The sequence below is a fragment of the Myripristis murdjan genome, chromosome 9, assembly GCF_902150065.1.
Source record: "Myripristis murdjan chromosome 9, fMyrMur1.1, whole genome shotgun sequence".
NCBI lineage: Eukaryota > Metazoa > Chordata > Actinopteri > Holocentriformes > Holocentridae > Myripristis > Myripristis murdjan.
This window is the reverse complement of record NC_043988.1, coordinates 29,086,764-29,105,509: the sequence shown is the minus strand read 5'-3', so window position 1 is coordinate 29,105,509 and position 18,746 is coordinate 29,086,764. Positions and strand designations below refer to the sequence as shown.

Here is an 18,746-nt window from a genome sequence, read left to right as displayed (position 1 = left end):
ATCATCATCATTATCATTATCATTATCATTATCACCATCATCCCTAGTAGCGCCTGAAGTGTCGACTATGCACCATTACAACCCAAGATCCTTATTTCTAAGGTACTGTCTTGTATTAGGTTTGATTTAGAAAGTCAGAATAATTTCATTAACTTTGGAACTTGAGTTGGTTTGGGGGTGGGAAGGGGTCGCAGCAGCAGACTGGAGAAATAACCTGATGCGGGACAACAGCTCCCCCATCTGTTGACTAGACTGAACTGGCGCTGGCTCACGGCTCTGTACTGGCACACTCATTACACTGGACATGTGATGCAAACCATTTTCATAACCACTGAGTAAGTTGTGAGAATGGAGCCTGCAGCGGGAGATTTTTAATTGATCCGATATAGTCACACAGTGTGCTAGGAGTATGGTAATGCTCTTCAAATGGCTGCACCTTGACTTTTTTTTTTTTTTTTTTTTTTTTTTTTTTAACCCTGTTTAGAGAGTCAGTTGAAAGATATGTAATACAGTGGCAATCAACAAGGTAGCCTAGGGTCCGGGGACCTCAAGGGGACGTCCACCATCAATCAGTGGGGTTCCAGTGGGCCCCCAGCAAAATGAGGAATATATTAAGATAATGTATTTTACTGTATCAGCTGTTACATTTGGTTATGTATAGCCTGACCAATTAAACAAAACGAAGCCAAAAACACGGGAACACTGAGAATCTTCACATATAACAGATAGTGTGGGATAAATCCATACTATTGAATTAAAAAGTTCTGCGCAACCTACTGATGCGCCCTTGACGTGAAAAAAGTTTGGGAATCCCTGACTATGTTGTGTCGGCTACGGAAATAAACAGAGCACCTGCGTCACAGTCTGTTCACCAACCAAACGATGCTAATTTGCCTATTTATGCAGCGCACTTGGCTCATTTACATAACGTAGTGTTTCTTACGCAACTCGCTACATCCGTCGAGTCAGTGTTTGTTTAACTTCACCGCTATTCGGATGAAACACAGCTCCGGGCTTATGTTTTCAGTCAGAGCCGTGCCAGCCCTGACACGGGCGGGGGTGGACACCCCTTTTAGTCGGCTAAGCGTGTTTTCCAGCCGGAGACCCCGCTCCACCGTCACCTCCACCTCCACCTCCACCTCCGCCTCCGCCTCGCCCCAGACGGACCGGGACGATGCTGGCAGCAGCGGCGCCAGGCATGACTCGGCGCGGTGGGAAGAGTCCTCCGACCCGGGCAGAGGGGGCACCGCCGCCGCTAATGAGAGCTCCGTAGATTTTGACCAGACCCAGGAGGCTTACAAGAGCAAAGACTCACTAGAGCTGCTCAGGAGTTTGGTGGTTTTCAAACTCTGCTCCTATGACTTCCTGGTTGATAAGAACAAGGAGGTAACTAGCTACCGTCTGGACATGGGAGGTGGAGGAGTGCCATTTGTTTGTGTGCATCACTCTTACTTGTGTTGTTATTGGAATAATAGATCCTAACTCAAGGTGTAACGCTGGAAACTGTCTGCGGTACTGTCCAAATAAGTGAAGGTGACCCAGGTGGAGACAAAAGTTGCTTATCTATTTTTTTCTAGACACGAAAAGATGCAGTCCAAATCCAAATAGCCATAAGACCAGAACAAAACAAATGGTCTCGATACTGGCTTGGGGGGAGGTCATGACTTCTGCTGTTACAAAATGATCATTATCACAGTGTATTATGCAAACAGGATACAGACAAATCCTGTGCTGACTGACTCTCCAGAGGAATTGTTAGGAATGTGTAAACTTCATAAATAACGATGCAATGCTAATGTCTAAATCCTGATACAAAAGGAGAAATGTGGTTCCCAGACCTGCTTGAGGAGGCCATGACTTTAGTTATTAAACTACCATGTAGGACCACTAATGTACAGGTAATACTGTGTCTTCTGCAAGTGATAACCCTGTTAACACTTTGGAGAAATAGCTCTATTGAGATACATGGTGAAAGGTGGAGGTACTCTGAGTTTTTTAAAGAGGTAAACACTTTGTAAACACACAGTAGACAGTGCGGTACTCAGTCACAACACCAGTCCCGCCCTAAGCACTCACCTAACACACTTCTCGTATTACAACCTGTTATGTCAAGTATGCAAATACTTCTCACAATGTAGCAAGCTGGCCTCTCTCGTTTGACCGTTCCTGAACTCACAGACCGATACCACACTTTGTTTACGCAGCAGTGTAACGGAAAGTACATACATGCATAGGCAAACAGTCACGTTTTTAATTCATGAATCTTATTTTATAGCCTTTCTTTCATGCGCAGGATTACGTTTGGTGTGGAGCACTTGGTGAAGTCCTGCCTCCACTGACAACCTTTAACAGAATCAGAAAAATCAATGGAAAGTTTGTGGTTGTGAAAATAAGTTGCTATGCCAAATGTGAAGTAATAGTCTAATTCATCATCACCCTGGCCTTGGGTGGTGCTACGGAGTTTCATCTTTCGTCCCCTTTTTCATCCTTGTATGCTGTATGTAGGCCAAGATGGTTGTTCTCAGCCTTGGGGCATGGCAACATGATTTTGGAGGTGATAAAGTGCTTTTGCTCAAGAAATAACAACAACTTGCAGCCTCTTGACTTTTCCCAATAATCAATCAAGTGGAACGACTTACAAAAAGTGAAAGCAAAGTTCAATATATGGTCTAGAAGCTCCTTTTTTAAAATTTGTTTACATGCGTCAGTGAGTTATGATGACTAAGAAGGGCTTTATTTTTTAGGAAGCACTGCATTCCAAACAGGTTGAAAAGAACTGGACAAAATGACAGATTTTGTAATCTACCAAGGCATTTCATCAGAAACTTAATTATGTTTTCCTCCATTATGTGCTTTCAGATAATGGATCTAGGTAAGAAAGTCATTGGCCAGAAGGCGTTTGACCAGTTGATGAAGATGACGTTTTATGGCCAGTTTGTGGCTGGGGAGGACCACAGAACCATCAGGCCGCTGCTCCAGAAGAACCAGGCCTTCGGCGTCGGCTCTGTCCTGGACTACAGCGTTGAGGAGGACATTAGCCAGGAGGAGGCTGAGCAGAAAGAGATGGAGTAAGAAAGCTCTGCTATTACCATATAACTCAACAGATGTTACCTGTAAAATAATATAGTCCTCAAAATTTAGAGTGCATAATGTTTTTTAGTCTATAATGTCACTGTAAGGATGTGTTGCGCAACACATTATGTGTTCAGAAGCCACATTTGCTTCGAAAGCTTAAAGGAGCTATGGGTTATTTGCTTTGTGCAAATAATGTAAAATCAATTACCCCATGGCAGGGCAAGGCAAGTTAATTTATATAGCATATAATGGCATTGCCAGGTGCTTCAGATATTGTTTATGCTCATGTACATATAAAAGTAATTTCAGTTTATTTTGAAAATCTGTGTCCAGACCATTATTTTAGTAAATCATTCACTGGGAATACAAGGCAGGAGAGAGAAATAGCCAACTAGTGTAAAATAATATGAAACAGTGGGTTAGTTTTCTTCCTGTTCTCCCCAGTTCTATGAGTCACCAGCTGCCAGTAATATATATACACATACATACAAAGTAATAAATACATATGTAAAAGCAAATAGGAAATACATACAATAGCTATACAAAGCAGATAATGAAAATATGGATATAAATACAAATGCATTTTAGCAAAGAAATAGGAGCATGAAAATAAAGTAACTAAAAAAATGAAAACATACTGAAACAAATGAAGTGGAATACATAAAAGTCTGGATTTAAAAAGAGACAGAGTTGGGGCCGTTCTAAGATTCTCTGTAAGTTTGTTTCGACTATATGCTGCATAGTAACTAAATGCCTTTTCTCCACATCTTGTTCTGACTCTGGCAACAGTTACAACATCAGACTCGGATGAACTGAGACGTCTGGAAGGGTCATGTTGTAAGAGCATATCATAGATGTATTGTGGCCATAAACCACTGAATGCCTTGTAAACCAGCAGCATAATTTTAAAATCAGTTCTTATCAAATCAAGCAACAATAAAAATGAACCACTGAGCAGCCTAGACCTCTTCCTCTTCCTTATTCCCTCTTGTAAACTGATACACTGTCAGAGTACATTACAATGCAGAGTACTTTCCTCTCGTTTGATTCCAAAAATAGGTGCATATTAATATGCCTCACAACCAGGAAATCAACACTAACTCCAAAACCGATTGGCTGGGTTTGTCAAGGCCCCTCTGAGGCCCCTCTCTGATTGGCTGTCTGGGGAGGAGCTGTCACTGTAAAAGCATCCTGTCACATGAGTAACATGAGACAGAGGCCTTCTGATCCATCAGCTGATGTGAACTGAGATGACAGGAAAAACCTTACGCAATCAGTCTCTATGGGCAGCATCAGTGTTACTTAATCTCTGGGCATCCACACATTTTGTGTAATTAGGACATCCCATTGGGTCTGAATTAAAATTCGGACACATTGCCCCATTTAGGGATTGGTTCTCTGTCAACACAAGCCAGGGTTATAAATTCTTAAAGTGAATCTTTCTCGACTGCAAACGGTCGGCTAGGTTTACTCTGGTTTAATCAGCAAAACTAGAGTCAGATTGTTCTGTCTCACTCACACACACACTGTCTCTAGTTACATAGAGGTCAGACATGGTGAAATGACAAGGCTGTTAGCAGATATATTTCAGGCCTTTAAGTCTGTTGACTCAGAATGATAACCGACTGAAATGTCATCTCATGTCGGGCAGAACATGCTGTATTATTATTTATCTTCTTATCAGGTCTCATGAGACGATAAAGCTCCCAGGCGAGACATTTTGAATGACTTTTTTGACCCTTTGCTTTTGTAGTTTTGCCTCGGTGTACGCTTTTATACGCTGTCTCACTGTAGTACCATGATCTTGCTGCACAGCGTGAGCTTAGTTTGTCTCGGGGAGGTCCACTTTCAGCCATCAAAAGATATATGGAACCTCTGTCTAGAAGGCTTTTGTTTTGCAAACACAGACCTTCAAACCACAAGGCAAGTGGACAAGGCAGCTTAAGCCTGCTTGATCCTAGACAGTTAGATTTGACAAGGCACTCCAGTGATCTGTCAGGATACCAAAAACATTAATCAGTGTTTGACAGCAGAGCGGAGATAGAGGGAGCTGGAGAATGGAGAATGTCTTGTATGGCTTGATGTATGTCCTGTATGGCCCCTGCTTCACTGTTTTGTGCCCTACTGACGTTCCCAGTGTCCAGCAAGCTTAGTTTAAAAATCTGTCATCTGTTCAGTTACATAAGCTCCCCGGTGCCCTTTGATGAGGTGGGCATTGCTACAGTGTGCTGTGACGTTAAAATCGTTCTCTTAAAAAGGTCAGATGGCTGACAGGGGGCCAGCTCAGCTTATTTGGGGTCACCCAAGGGTTAAAACGATGACAACCTCTGGCTAGGCGTTCTGTCAAAACAAGAATGTTCACAGGAAGAGAGCTAGTTTGCAAATCGAGGTCTATAATACCAGGGATTTGCTGTAATTCTGATGCAACTTAAAATTGCAGTGTCACCTAAATCCATTGCAAATTGACTTATTTTGTCCTTTTGTATTCCCTCTAATTTAGTTCATGTGTATCTGCCGCAGAGAAAGAGAGCGTAGGTAAGTCGCCTTGTTTTGCTCTCATTTGTGTGCGTAGCTCATGATGTAATTAGAAGTAATAGAGATGCAAATTTGTTTGGATCCCCAGGCGTGGATCACAGAGAAAAAAAGTACAAAGCGCACAAACGTTTCGGGGACCGTCGTGGGGGAGTGACCGGAGCCCGCACGTATTTCTACGCCGATGAGGCCAAGTGTGACCAGCATATGGAGACCTTCCTCAAGTGCATCAAAGCATCTGGTGAGCCAAAACAAGCTATTTCCTTGTGGCACTTTATGGTCAAGATATATCTGCACTATGCTGGCTCCTGTTCTTCTTGTTTATATGGTGCTTTCTTGCAGATAGTGAAGCCAGGCGCAGTGCATTAACTGCATTGATGTTGATACGTTACTGATAAGCTGATAAACTAATGTGTCAACACATGTATTTCTCAATGTAACTTTACCCGTAATCGTTGTCATTGACTTACAGTTGAGTGCTGGGGCTCAAATCATATTACAGTATATATTATCTCTCAGCTCATGCATGCTGTGGTCTGTTTCTATAATCCACCCATTTGTAATGTTTTTCTCCGCCTATTACGCTATCGTAAAGCATGCATTTACTATCATGTTAATGTCTCTGGTTTTACTTAAATGCTAAGTCTGTCTGACCCCTAGGTGGGAGTTCAATGGACGGCTTTTCTGCCATCAAAATGACTGCTCTGGGACGACCTCAGTTTCTGGTAGGCACGCAGGGGTGATTAAAGGGTCAGTGCACCAATTTGGCTGATGGAGTTTTTGGTGGGATGTCATGTTTGTCCTTTCCCCCTCTACCCCCCCACCTGGTCTTCTCTCTCTCTAAAGCTCCAGTTCTCAGAGGTCCTGGTGAAATGGCGGCGTTTTTTCACCTTCCTGGCAGAACATCAGGGGAAACATGGTATGGAGGCCTTAGAGCAGAAGCTGGAGCTCGAACAACTTCAGGTCAGACTGTTTCCCTCTCTGGTGTGGTTTTGAGGATGTTTGGTTATCGACAGAACATTAGCTCATTACTGCACTTTGTGCAGTGTTACAGTTGATATTATTGGCCATCTGCACACTCCATATGACACGCAAGGATAATGAGCATGTTGTTATGTGCACTCTAACAAATTAGCTCTTTATCCATCTAGGAATTCTTGACCAGACTGGGTGCAAAAGGTGACTTTTATGGCTGGTTTACTGAGAGGAAGCAGGAATCCTCAGGGTGAGTATACACACTGGCTTAAATCCATTATTGTATTTATCCATTCAGTTGCAGGGATAAATGTAAATTCTGTATATGCATGCGTGGCACTGGGAGATGAAAACTGCACGTCTTAACACTGTGCCAGCCTCAGATCAATCATCAATCTGTCTTTGTATTAGCATTAACTGATGAATACTGATATTACAATTTACAAGAAGTTGCCATGTTTTATAAATGGAAAACATTTCATATAGATTCCTAAACAGTGTCTGTTGCTGTGCAGAATCCCAGGCAAATAAATTATATTGCACATTAGGAAAACATATAATTTTATTTTAAACAAATGGAAGAAAATGATGGTCTCTGAAAATTATTGTGCATAAATAGTGCCCCTGTGGATTGTATTTTTTTCCTCCATAGCAATAATTGACGAATTGTATCATTTGTTTGTCAGTGTTTTGCAGCCTGAATCAGTGCTATCACTTACAGAAAGATGAATCAGCTCTCGACAGATGCTTGAAATTGGACTGAAATTAAAGTTTGAAAACGATTATTTTTGTTTAAGACATGGACATGCTGCTGATATACCAATATATCATGTTTGTAAGATTTTTTTTTTGTTTTGTTGTTGATTTATGCATTTCCTACACAAATACCTGCCTAGTCATTTTTCATTTTTTAAATGATTGTTCAAAGACAAATTTGTGAAGGACTTATAGTAGCTTTTGCTGTAATTTCACTGCTGACATTTACTTTGCAGGAACTCAGATGTTCATAAGGACATATGGATGGACTGTTTTTGAGAAACAAAAAACTTGCAACTTTATGCATAGGCATTATAACAAAATTGCTGGATATATATATTATTATTCCTGTTACTAAATAACTGCAGGATGATTGCATCTGTCACAAACAAAGAGCAGTCGTTTTTCTTTTTGAATGTGTGGCGCTCCTTTATGCAAATAAACTATCTTGAGGCATTTTTACATGAATCGGTGAAAGGCTACACTTTTTTCATCAGCATTTTCCTTGTTATGATTTTGAATCCAACATTAACAAACATGACTAGTTTTGCATAGCTGTGAAGCAATAGATCTCTACACAGTACAAGCAAGGATAATTGTGCCGAATACTGTCAGTAGTCTGATTAACACTTTCTTACCACAAAACCTTGCTCTTCTCTGCCCCGCCAGCACCATTGACATGCTGGACTGGAACAGCCTGATTGATGAAAGAACAAAGATATCAGACCTGTTGGTCGTCCCAAATGTAGAGGTCAGTATCATAAAGCAAAGAAAGAAAAAACCTGACTGAAACACAGTTAGCAGAACACTCTAAAATTTTCAAATAAAACTTAGCCCCAATGCACTGGAAATTTTTATAGAATGGCATTTAAGATGTCCCATGGTCTGCACTACAGTCTCCTCTGTGCATATGGAGACCAGCTAGGGAGGGCAGCCGTGTGTCGTGAATGCCCAAAAGTCTGCAGGTTTTCACTCACTAATTATTTCACTAATTAGTTTTGGTTGAAGCTGTGAAATCAGCTGGAGTTTTGTTTAGCTGGTCACGGTTACTTGTTCGTGACATTAGGGGCTCTAGTTTCGCAGACCAGGCGAGGCGGGGGCGTAGCGCAGATGCGCTTCGCCAACTGGGTGCGGCCAGGCGGATTTTCCAAGTTTGGCACGCCGTTCTCGGTGGCGCAAGTACTCCGCCATCCCTCCTACCGGCGCAAGGGAGGAGAGAAGGCGTGGAGTGGGTTTGACACAGCCGATTCACATGTAACCAATCAAATGAGCCCCTGTCCTTGCCTTTAAAATGCGCTGCGTGAAGGCGTAATGAACGTTTACACAACTGACATGGAGGTCTATTGCTGCAGGCGGAGCGGAGCTCAGGAGACAGGCGCGGAGCGGAGACCGGCGAGCAGTGCGGACACGTCACCAAAACCTCACAGGCAGGCTTCCGGAATTGTCAGGCACATGAACGATGCAATAAATACCGAAAAAAACACTATTCAATGCTACGATCACAATCAGCACATACATATATCTCCATATCAACTGTCCCGTCACAGCTGATGTCAGATCAAAGGAGATTGGCACCGTTTGTGCTGATTATGAGGTTTTGGTGATGTGCGCCTGGCAGCCAAACTTCCACTGCGCCGGCTCCGCTCCGCCTTGCGCTGAAAGTAGACGTGGTTTCAGATGGCGAGCTTTTGGCGCACCTCGGCAAAGCCTTTTGGCACGAAACTGTCACTGCGCCAAGCCGAATCTGTCGGCACCTCCCCCCGCTGCGCCACCTGCGAAACTTGGACACTGTCCGCCTCTGCCGCTTCGCCGGTCGAAACTAGCTCTGCGCGGGGTTCGCCTCACTGCGCCACCCCGCGCTGCGCCGGGAAACTAGAGCCCAAAGTGGTTTGCCCATACGCCTGCAAAGTTTCATGTTGCTAAATGCTTAAATTACTTGCTTAGTTTGCAGCACCTTTGGCTCGGCCACACCTTGATGTAGGTCATTAGCTCGAAAAACCCCACAAAAATGGATTGTTTCTGTCTCTCTGATGACACTGCAGAACTTGTCAATGTGATCTGAAGCACCCCTTGATGTTATTGGCCAATTCTTAAGTGGGTTATGCCCACTTTTACCCTGAAGTAACTTGGTCCATTTCAAGAGCACAGAAAACACCAAGTATCAGGTTGTTCCTTGAAAAATGACTGTACCCTGGGCTAACCAGAGTGCAGTATCCCTTGACCCTGTCTGTGTGTGAAAGGTTGTAAGTCAAGCTAGAGCCATGTGTTGTTGAAGATAGCCTTAGCCTAAGGGTGGACAATGTTAAAAAAAAAAAAAACAAAAAAAAATAGTGAGAGTCTTGCTGTGTCATATCGGCCTCATTAGCATCTCACAGTGGGTGATTTCCCGGGGTTGTTTGCTCAGGAAGGTGTGCTGGAGCCTTTGCTGGAGAAGTTCACTATAGAGGAAGAGAAGCAGATGAAGAGGATGCTACAACGCATGGACGTCCTGGCTAAAGTAAGCTCACATGTGTCACAAGCATTTTAAATGTTATATCTCATTATGTCCCTTTCTTTTTTTTGTGATCAAATATTTTATTTTATTTCTTCTTTTTTAAGACAATTACAACATAAAACACCAGTAACATTTGCTTCTCCAAAAAAGACAAGAAAAGACAAAAAAAGAGATTTTGCATATATACATACACATATGAACACCTTCACAATCACACATATGTAAATGCATACGCACACATACGTACATACATGACTACACACATGCAGTCGCAACGGTAACAGTAATTGTCATTAACCTCACCACCATCATTATCACTCCTACTATATGTGCATGTGCACATAAATATATACATACACATGCACATATGCACAAACACATATCCGCCACACATATCTAAGCATGTACACATGAAGTAAAATGAAAGAAAAAGCAAACTAAAAAGAGACGGTGTTCCATGAGTCCAAAAAAAAGAAAAAAAAAATCTTCATCTGTCATGTGATCGAGAGTGCATTAATAAGATAAAATAAAAAATAAAGAAAAAACACAATATAAGAATAGAAATAAATAACCCAACCCCCCTCCCTGCCCCCAGGACCATCAATCAACATCAACAACAGAAACAAAAACAAAAAAAGACAGGAAAATAGCAATCATGTGCCTTTCTTGTCCGTAACTCCAACCTGAGCAATGTTAGATTCACTTCACCTAAGAGGCAGAATGACGAAAAAAGTTTGGTCATCATGCACTAGTAATGCACAGATTGAACTGAAACTCACAGATCCCATGGCTAACTGTAGATTCTTGCAGTTGTGGGTCAGCAAAACAAAGTTATTAATAACTTTACAGCCCAGGTTATGGACTGTCACTGTCACATGATTAAAGATTCCCATGAGTTAGTAATGGCAGGTAGAGAGTAGTCAGAGAAAAACAAGAAGAAAGCTAGATTATCATTGTGAATCGTGAAAAATATGGGTAAAAATTGAGGCTATTTGAGATTAAATTTAAAGTTTTGTAGACCGAAACAGCAAACTCATGCCTTCAGCTCATGTAACTTATATTAATGAAATTTTTTGCAGTATACCCTTGCATAATAAACTCTATAGGGTGATAGCACACCAAATGCATGGTATCTTCTGTGTCCCAGCATGCCGAGGAGAACGGCGTTCGCTTGATGGTGGATGCAGAGCAAACCTACTTCCAGCCGGCTATCAGCAGACTGACCCTGGAGATGCAGAGGATCTACAACAGAAAGAAGGCCATCATCTTCAACACTTACCAGTGCTACCTCAAGGTCAGAACCGCTGGCAAAGACACCAGAGATCACATGTATAAATGATTCATATGCAACACAGAAAAAAGCACACATAAACAAACATTTTGAAGGATAATATCAAAGGAAGAATTATGACAACGTTTCATTTGGAGCTGCAGTCTTTTCTATGCATTGTTTTTCCCTTATTGATTATTTAAGCTTTTTCAGGTTTGCGTATTGCTGTCTAGATCATTGAGTATTGTGAAATAACTCTAACACACACTGGAGGAAAAATAAATTCAATAAGTGTGTGGTATCAATTAATAAGCTCGGATAGCTCACAGTGTAAGTACATCAGCACATAATGGCTGCTTTTCCACCGCCAGAAGGCATTTCTAATCCAGACTCTTTAGAGACTGTAAATGTTTTCTGGCGCAGTTTGATGATTGACATTTATCACTCAGGTTAAAGAGAGGTATGTCAACATCCATTTATGACTCATGGCTGAGCATGAGGCTCATGCATATGTGCATAGCTCCATAATGACTGGCATTTATGACAGAACAGAACAAACGAATCACCATGTAAGCAGGGTTTCGTAAAACTGATTACTGCGCATGCATGATTCAAATTTGGTGCATTCACCGATTTTAAAATGTGGAGCCTGCACGTCTAGCATCACATTCAGATATTTACTCTTCATTTCAAACTTGCTGTTCCTACCTCCTTAACACATAAAAGATTTAGAGAGATGTTCACCTCAGGGTGTGTAGAGGCCAGCCCGGTAACCGCAATCTCCTAGGTTCATATTTGTCTCTCCTCTTTTCAGTCTCTTTACTCTGTGAAGTATCTGAGAAAGCAGCCGTGCCATTAAAGTGGCTTTTTGAAAGGAAAGTGTTCAACCTGGAGGACACATTCGATGGGTCCTCTGTCCAGCTCACTGTCTCCATTGCTTTGCAGGAGGCCTATGACAATGTAAGCATGGATGTAGAACTGTCTCGGCGTGAAGGTTGGTGCTTTGCTGCTAAGTTGGTGCGTGGAGCTTACATGTACCAGGAGCGAGAGAGGGCCCAGGAGATTGGCTATGAGGACCCAATCAACCCCGACTACGAATCCACCAACAGGATGTACCACAGGTAGGAAATGAGGCAGCTTATTGATCTGTCTTTCTTTGTTTCTTTTTTTCTGCCTCTCTCTGGCTTCTCATTATTAGCTTTGCTCCTCTTGAACAACTTATTTGTTCATTTATTAGGTTGGTCAAAAACACCCCAGTGTTACTTGTTGAGAAGGGAGAGGAAAATCTTCTTCATTTACGCCAAGGAGATTTCCCCAACTTTTTTAATGGTATATTGTTATAATATCTATGCTCCATGCACTGCTTCTGCTATTGAGAAATGTCACAAGTATGAATTGGCTTGTCGAGCTGCACCTGTCCCTGCTGACAGTGCCATTAAAGTCTGTTCAAAACAGAGCCGCTGCACCATGAATCAGATCAATCATCCACAGATGCTCCAGTTGCAATATAAGACAGATACAGATACATTTAGCCAGCAGTACACAGAGAATAATCTTCAGACATCTTGACTGAAATACGCAGTGCCTTTACGTTAATGTGAACCTAATGTCACATCAGAGTATTTACATCATGCCATGCTATTTCACTTTCAAATTTCATCCCTTCAGTAAATAACATACCGGTATTCATGTTGGCATTATCTTAAAGGTGGATGACATTTTCACTCTGCCAGACGTGAGATGCTCCCTCCCTCATCTTTGCTGTAGTTCACTGACATGGAGCGAAAGTGTTTGAAAAGTTACTCATTTCAGCTTTAAAAGGGAAATGTCGTGTCGGTTGAAGATGTTATTCTTCAGCTGGTGTGCCTGGGTTCAAGACCCTGCAGCAGAACGGCGTCTACCCTGCTGAGGTGTCCTCGCGTCACTGAACCTCCACAGGCTCCGGGGCTGCTGTCTTGTAGCCAAGTCATCTGACATCCTTACAGAAGGACGAGTACAGAGACAGTCTCCCTATGGGTTTTGAGAGAGTGGACAGGCCACCCGTCGCAAGGCATGTTATTTTATTAGACTTTTGAGGTAGATGGCAAAACGAGACAGGAAACTGGCTATGAATGGAGGCCACAGCTTAGTATGAGGTGGGAGTCAAGCCCATTCATTTATGGGACAGGAAGTGCGCATTAATGTACGGAGCCAGCAGGAAGCCGCAGAGCAGATGTCCTCCCTGCCTGCCTGGCTTTGTTTAGTACATTCATTGTTTTAGGGCAGTTTTACTGTTTTGATGTGTAAGGATAGGCTTGTTTCACATTATGAATCATATACTGTGTGTTGATGAAAAGAATTTGCTTATTCTGAGGCATTTTACTTGGGTAAATTATGCAGCATCGCAAGCAACAAATCAGTTTGCACACAATATGTAAAAAAAAAAAAAAAAAACATTGTTCTGGTGATTCCTATTTCACCGGCAATGCACAGGAAAACTCAGCACAGTTTAATTTCCTGTGCTCTCTCTCTCTCTCTCTCTCTCTCTCTCTCTCTCTCTCTCTGTGTCTCTGTGTGTGTGTGTGTGTGTCAGGTGTTTGGACTATGTGCTGGATGAGATTGCGCTCAACAGAAATGCCAACGTTATGGTGGCTTCCCATAATGAGGACACGGTGAAATACACCCTGAGGAGGTAGGGTCTCAATTCCACACTGGCAATTGATTTCATATTCAGCCCTGCACATATCTTAAGTCCAGTTATCTGCATATGCCTTTTTGGTGTCTTTATTCACCGTGGCATCACTTTGGCCTTTTTCTTATTTTCTGTGTTGCCGAGCGTGTTTTCATGGTCTTCCCAAATGACAGAGATGACCGTGATAAAATATTTTTCACATTTTTTTTTTCTCCCTTCCTACTTTCTCTTTCATGCATGCATTGCTACTTTCTCTGTCCTTGTCTTTCACACCTCCTCTCTTCCTCACACTCTCTCTCTCTCTCTCTCTTTCATAATCCATGATCTAGGATGAACAAGCTGGGTCTTGTTCCAACCGAGAACAAGGTGTACTTTGGTCAACTTCTGGGCATGTGCGACCAGATTAGCTTCCCACTGGGTGAGAAAAGCACAGACATGGACAAACACACTCACACACACACACACACACACACACACACACAACCACCAACCTCTTGTACTGACCTTTTTTATCCTTCATAAGGGCGTTGATTTGACAGCTTCACTCTGGTCTCTGTAGGATTAGTACCAGCCATCCTCGCCAAATTGCTCTGAGCTGCGACTCTGCTGACCTCACAATTATAAACACGTACTCTGCCGACCATGTGGACCGCATGGAGCGCACATGTGGAAGTCAGTGTGCGGCCCATGGCATGTGACATATGAACCGAGACACTCTGTATTGACGAGCTGTCTTAAGCGAAGCCCCCGCTGCCGGCTCCCACCGCTTGTTTGTCAGACAAAGCTACGGACGCCGAGGCAGCAGGCAGTTGTCTGTCAATGCAGGGTTCAATTGACCGAGTTGAGATGGAGTTGATCGCCATTGATACGGGCAGACCGACATGTCATCAGTGTTTCTTTGCCGTTTTCTCCACTGACAAAGCAGGGAGCCTTTGAGTCGTGTCACAAAGTGAATTTCTATTATAAAATACAACAGAGTGGAGGTCCAGTGTGTGTTTATCTCTTCGCCTCCATCTATCTAGTCATGATTAAAAGTTCAGTGAAGGTTTTCCTACTTTATTTTCAGTACATGCCAAAGTTCAGGGCAGCTGTTCTTTATGATTTCTATCTGCCTGTAGCTATAGGTAGCTATGGTTTAATATTTGGTTGGATTCATTTGAAGACTACGGGTCATAAACACTCTTTTGGCACTAAAAAGAGACAATTTACCAAAATGGCTCAATTGGGCTTACACTGAAAAAATATCTCAATTTTAACACATCTTTTAGTCTTGTTTTAAGTCTTAAAATCTTGTTTGATTTTTCTCTATGTATTAAAAAAAATGACAAATCTGGCAGTAGGATTAGATAATCCCACTTGCTTCCAATTCAGATTCACTTGTTTCAGGAATTTTTCACGCAACAGTTATAAATATTTTGAAACTCGACAGAAGAAGGCAGATCAGCCCAGTGTTATCAATAAATTGACACTTGACTCTTTTCCACTTGTTTTTAAAACTGAATGTGAGATTAAACAAACTGTTAAGGTCAGTATTTTTTTTTCAGTGTGCGATAATAACCAAAGGGGTATTAGCTCGTTTTTTGCACTTTTGTCTCATCACACAAGAATTAATCGGTGTTTTCCTCTCAAAGTGTGCAGATATGGGAGGTAATTATGGTAATCAACCACCTATTTTGATTTACCGAGGCTGACAGCAGGACTAATCACAGACTCAGTGATTGAATTTAACACCTATTTATTATCTTTGAAAAGCCTGACATGTCATTTCTCCTTTATGTCAGTGATCTGACGTTTTGTTCTTTCCACTGCGTTAACTCTGTCCAAAGTGCTAATCCACACAGTGTTTTCTTTGTGAGCGCAACACATTTCGATTTTGCAGTATATGAACGTGTTTATTAGTTTCCTCAAGCAAAACCAATTCTGCTGCTGTGAACTCGTGTTTTCTCTGATGTTCCTTTGTTGGTGATGCGATGCTGTTTCCTGACAGAAAGATGGACTGCAAAACAGGTGTTTACGTTGCGCCAGCCATATGTTCCTCAGGGAAGTTGTGACTGTGTTCATTTTCATGCTGATTCTTCGCGGAAGGGCTGGTGAATTTTAATAATTAATAATAAAGTCACAGGAACAGTCACAGCACTGATCCCTGACTGGCAGGCAACAACAACAACAAAAAAAAAAACTCTTCTAACTTGACTGAAGTAAACCTGCTGAGTTGAGGCTTTCCATATGGTGTGCCAGTTCAAATGCTGCAAATATACCGCTGCAGATGTGCCTCAGTGCAAGGATTTTTGCAACAGTTTAGTGAGTAGAGATGCCTTAAGATATCCATTTTCCAATTAATCACAGTTTTTATATGAGCAATGTAGTATTCATAAAATCCTGAGATTAGTCTTTAAATCCATGCTTTTTTTTCAGTGGGTGTTTTCACTAAATGTTATTTGTAGCACGCCTCCCAACAGGAGGCACTACCAGCCTACGGCATCTCAGCTGACCAAATCACATGTTTTGAATGAATTAACAAACACTGGTACGAGCTGCCCTCCTGAAGTTAGCCTTGAGGCATGTTTCTTGTCAAAAACCATGATGGTAATGAAGAGTTAGACAAAAGCAAAGCTATATGTAAGCTGCAAAACTGGTTTTTTAACGGCTTGTCAAGCTGTAGCCCATTTGAGAGGTTTTCACTGGAATTAGTCCAAAATGGCCTATAAAAAAAAAAAAAAAAAAAAAAAAAAAAAAAAAAAAGATGCACCATGGAAAACAAAACAACTCTGAATTTAAGCACTCAAACCAAATCAAATTTTTAAAAGGCCTTCATGAAACATCTTTGATCCACACTGAATTCTCTGTTGTAAAGGCTGCCTGAAAGTCTTTAACAACACTACAAAAAGCCCTCTCTTGTGTTTCCCCAATCCGACCCCTTTCAACCCCAGGCCAGGCAGGCTACCCCGTCTATAAGTACGTTCCCTACGGGCCAGTGAGCGAGGTGATGCCTTACCTGTCTCGGCGAGTGCAGGAGAACCGCGGCTTCATGAAGGGCGCACAAAAGGAGAGAGAGCTGCTGTGGAGGGAGCTGAAACGCAGACTCGCCTCCGGGGAGCTTTTCTACAGACCGGTGTACTGAGAGCATGGAGGAGAGACAGAGAGGAGAATGTGTCAATGTGTCGAGATTTTCATCTTCTCTGGTTGACTGCTGGCCCTACTGCTGCTGTCTGTCTCTCTCTTTGTACAGCTCTCCCTGGATGTACATCTCCTGTTCTACCCTGTCCTGTAGTTGTTGTTTTTTTTTGTTTTTGTTTGTTTGTTTTTTTTGCTGATGGACTATTTCTGTCTCTCATTCTCTGACTTTTTATCTACTCTCGCTATTGCTTTTTTTCTCCATTGCTCATTCCCCTTCTCTTCTTTGATATTCTCTGTTTTCCCCCCACCACCACCCCCATTTCCTTTGCCTTTCCTCCATGTTTCTCTGTATTTCCTCCCTCCTCTGCCTCTGCCTCTATAAGCATTCCTCATCGTGTCCTCTCAGCATCCAGAAAGCCCCAGTATCCATCACGTGGGCATCTTTACTACTCCAAAAGGACTCCCTAAAATGTCAACGAGACTGAGGCGGGTGTCTCTTTTTATTGCTCTATTTATCTTGGAGAGGGGCAACAATAACACAAATAACAGGCTTGATTTAAATGGTAGTAAAGGATGCATCGATATTCCTCTCCCTATATTATGATTTTGACTCAAAGACGGCTGTACTGTACCCCGAGGAGGCTTGTACTGTATATTTCCGTGCTGCGTTTTAGAGGCTGTGTTGCTGGTTTGCAAATGACACCATTTGCGAATCAATGAGAAAGTATATATGGCTGCTCACAGCACATCCCTCTTCTTATAAGAGTGTTATGGCTGTTATTGTGTTTACTTGGGAAAACAATGTTCTTGCTCACTGAGCTGTTTCAAGAGAACATAAAGTATTCAGTGCTCAGTGAGTGAATCTGCCGTTAATACAGTCACCTGCGAGGGTGGCAGGTTGTAGTGTCATGGTGCAAAATAAAGCTAAAGGGAAAATTTAATGAGAGGGGAGTCTTTTGCTTTTTAATTTGTAGTGTTTTTTGAAGGATTAACATTAAGAGTTTTGTCTTGTCTTCTCTTTGAATCCATGTAAATATGTTAGAAGTTTTTTCTCCTGGGGGTTGTCACAGTTTTGTGGTTGCTTTTGAATTAAGTTTGTGATTAAAATTGTCATGATTCTTTATGATCTCATGGAATTCTCATTAAATAAAAATGTATGCACAGCGTAATTGTGTCACACAGTGTGTCATCTCGCTGAAGGAAAGCCTGAGAAATGTTATTGTTTACAAGATCGTCGCCATGAGCTATTTGTACAGCTTGGGTTGCTTTGGGCTCTTATTCTGGGCCACGTTTTGCCTTGTTATTGATACACAATTAGTGTTTTAGTCAGAAAGTAATCAAGCTTCATGATAATTATGGCCTTGTCATTTTGCGGGAGCAGCTAGCGCTCCATAGACCATCATTTAATTACCCATGATGCTGCACTCAATACAGATCACAGAAATTGGATGCATTAATCATTACTCAGAAGAAAGTTTAGTGGCTGTTAACTTTTACTGAGGCAAAACGCTGCAGCGCTGTCATCTCTGCCGTATTCTATTGGTTTAATTAAGAGTCAAGTCTACTTTTCATAGGAGATGTGCCTTTGGGTATCAATTTGCCAACAAATCCTTTCTCACAGGGTGTTAGATTTTTCCTGGTTAGCTGTTCGGTTACAAAGATAATTCAGAGGACACATTATTGAAAAACTCCACTGAAGTTTCGAGCCGGTCGGAATCCGCACGGCCTCAGCATATTCCTTGGGACTTATCCACGCGCCTTTCCTATATTAAAGCACACAGGCATGTAATAGATTCAGCTGGGGCTAATTTACTTTACGTAATGAATGTTGACATTGCGTTATGCAAGACATGAAG

General features: G+C 42.0%; 1 protein-coding gene across 1 annotated transcript; it reads left to right on the top strand.

Moving 5' to 3' along the window:
• Window positions 1–961: 961 nt before the first annotated feature.
• prodhb (proline dehydrogenase (oxidase) 1b) lies at window positions 962–18,059 on the top strand. The gene is made up of 14 exons (XM_030060173.1): window positions 962–1,386; window positions 2,860–3,068; window positions 5,576–5,610; window positions 5,699–5,848; window positions 6,268–6,332; window positions 6,454–6,570; window positions 6,759–6,832; window positions 8,008–8,089; window positions 9,743–9,835; window positions 10,980–11,126; window positions 12,048–12,223; window positions 13,675–13,773; window positions 14,103–14,191; window positions 16,704–18,059. Exons 1-14 carry the CDS (start codon window positions 997–999, stop codon window positions 16,892–16,894), a joined length of 1,917 nt encoding a protein of 638 aa, XP_029916033.1. The 5' UTR covers window positions 962–996; the 3' UTR covers window positions 16,895–18,059.
• Window positions 18,060–18,746: the final 687 nt, after the last annotated feature.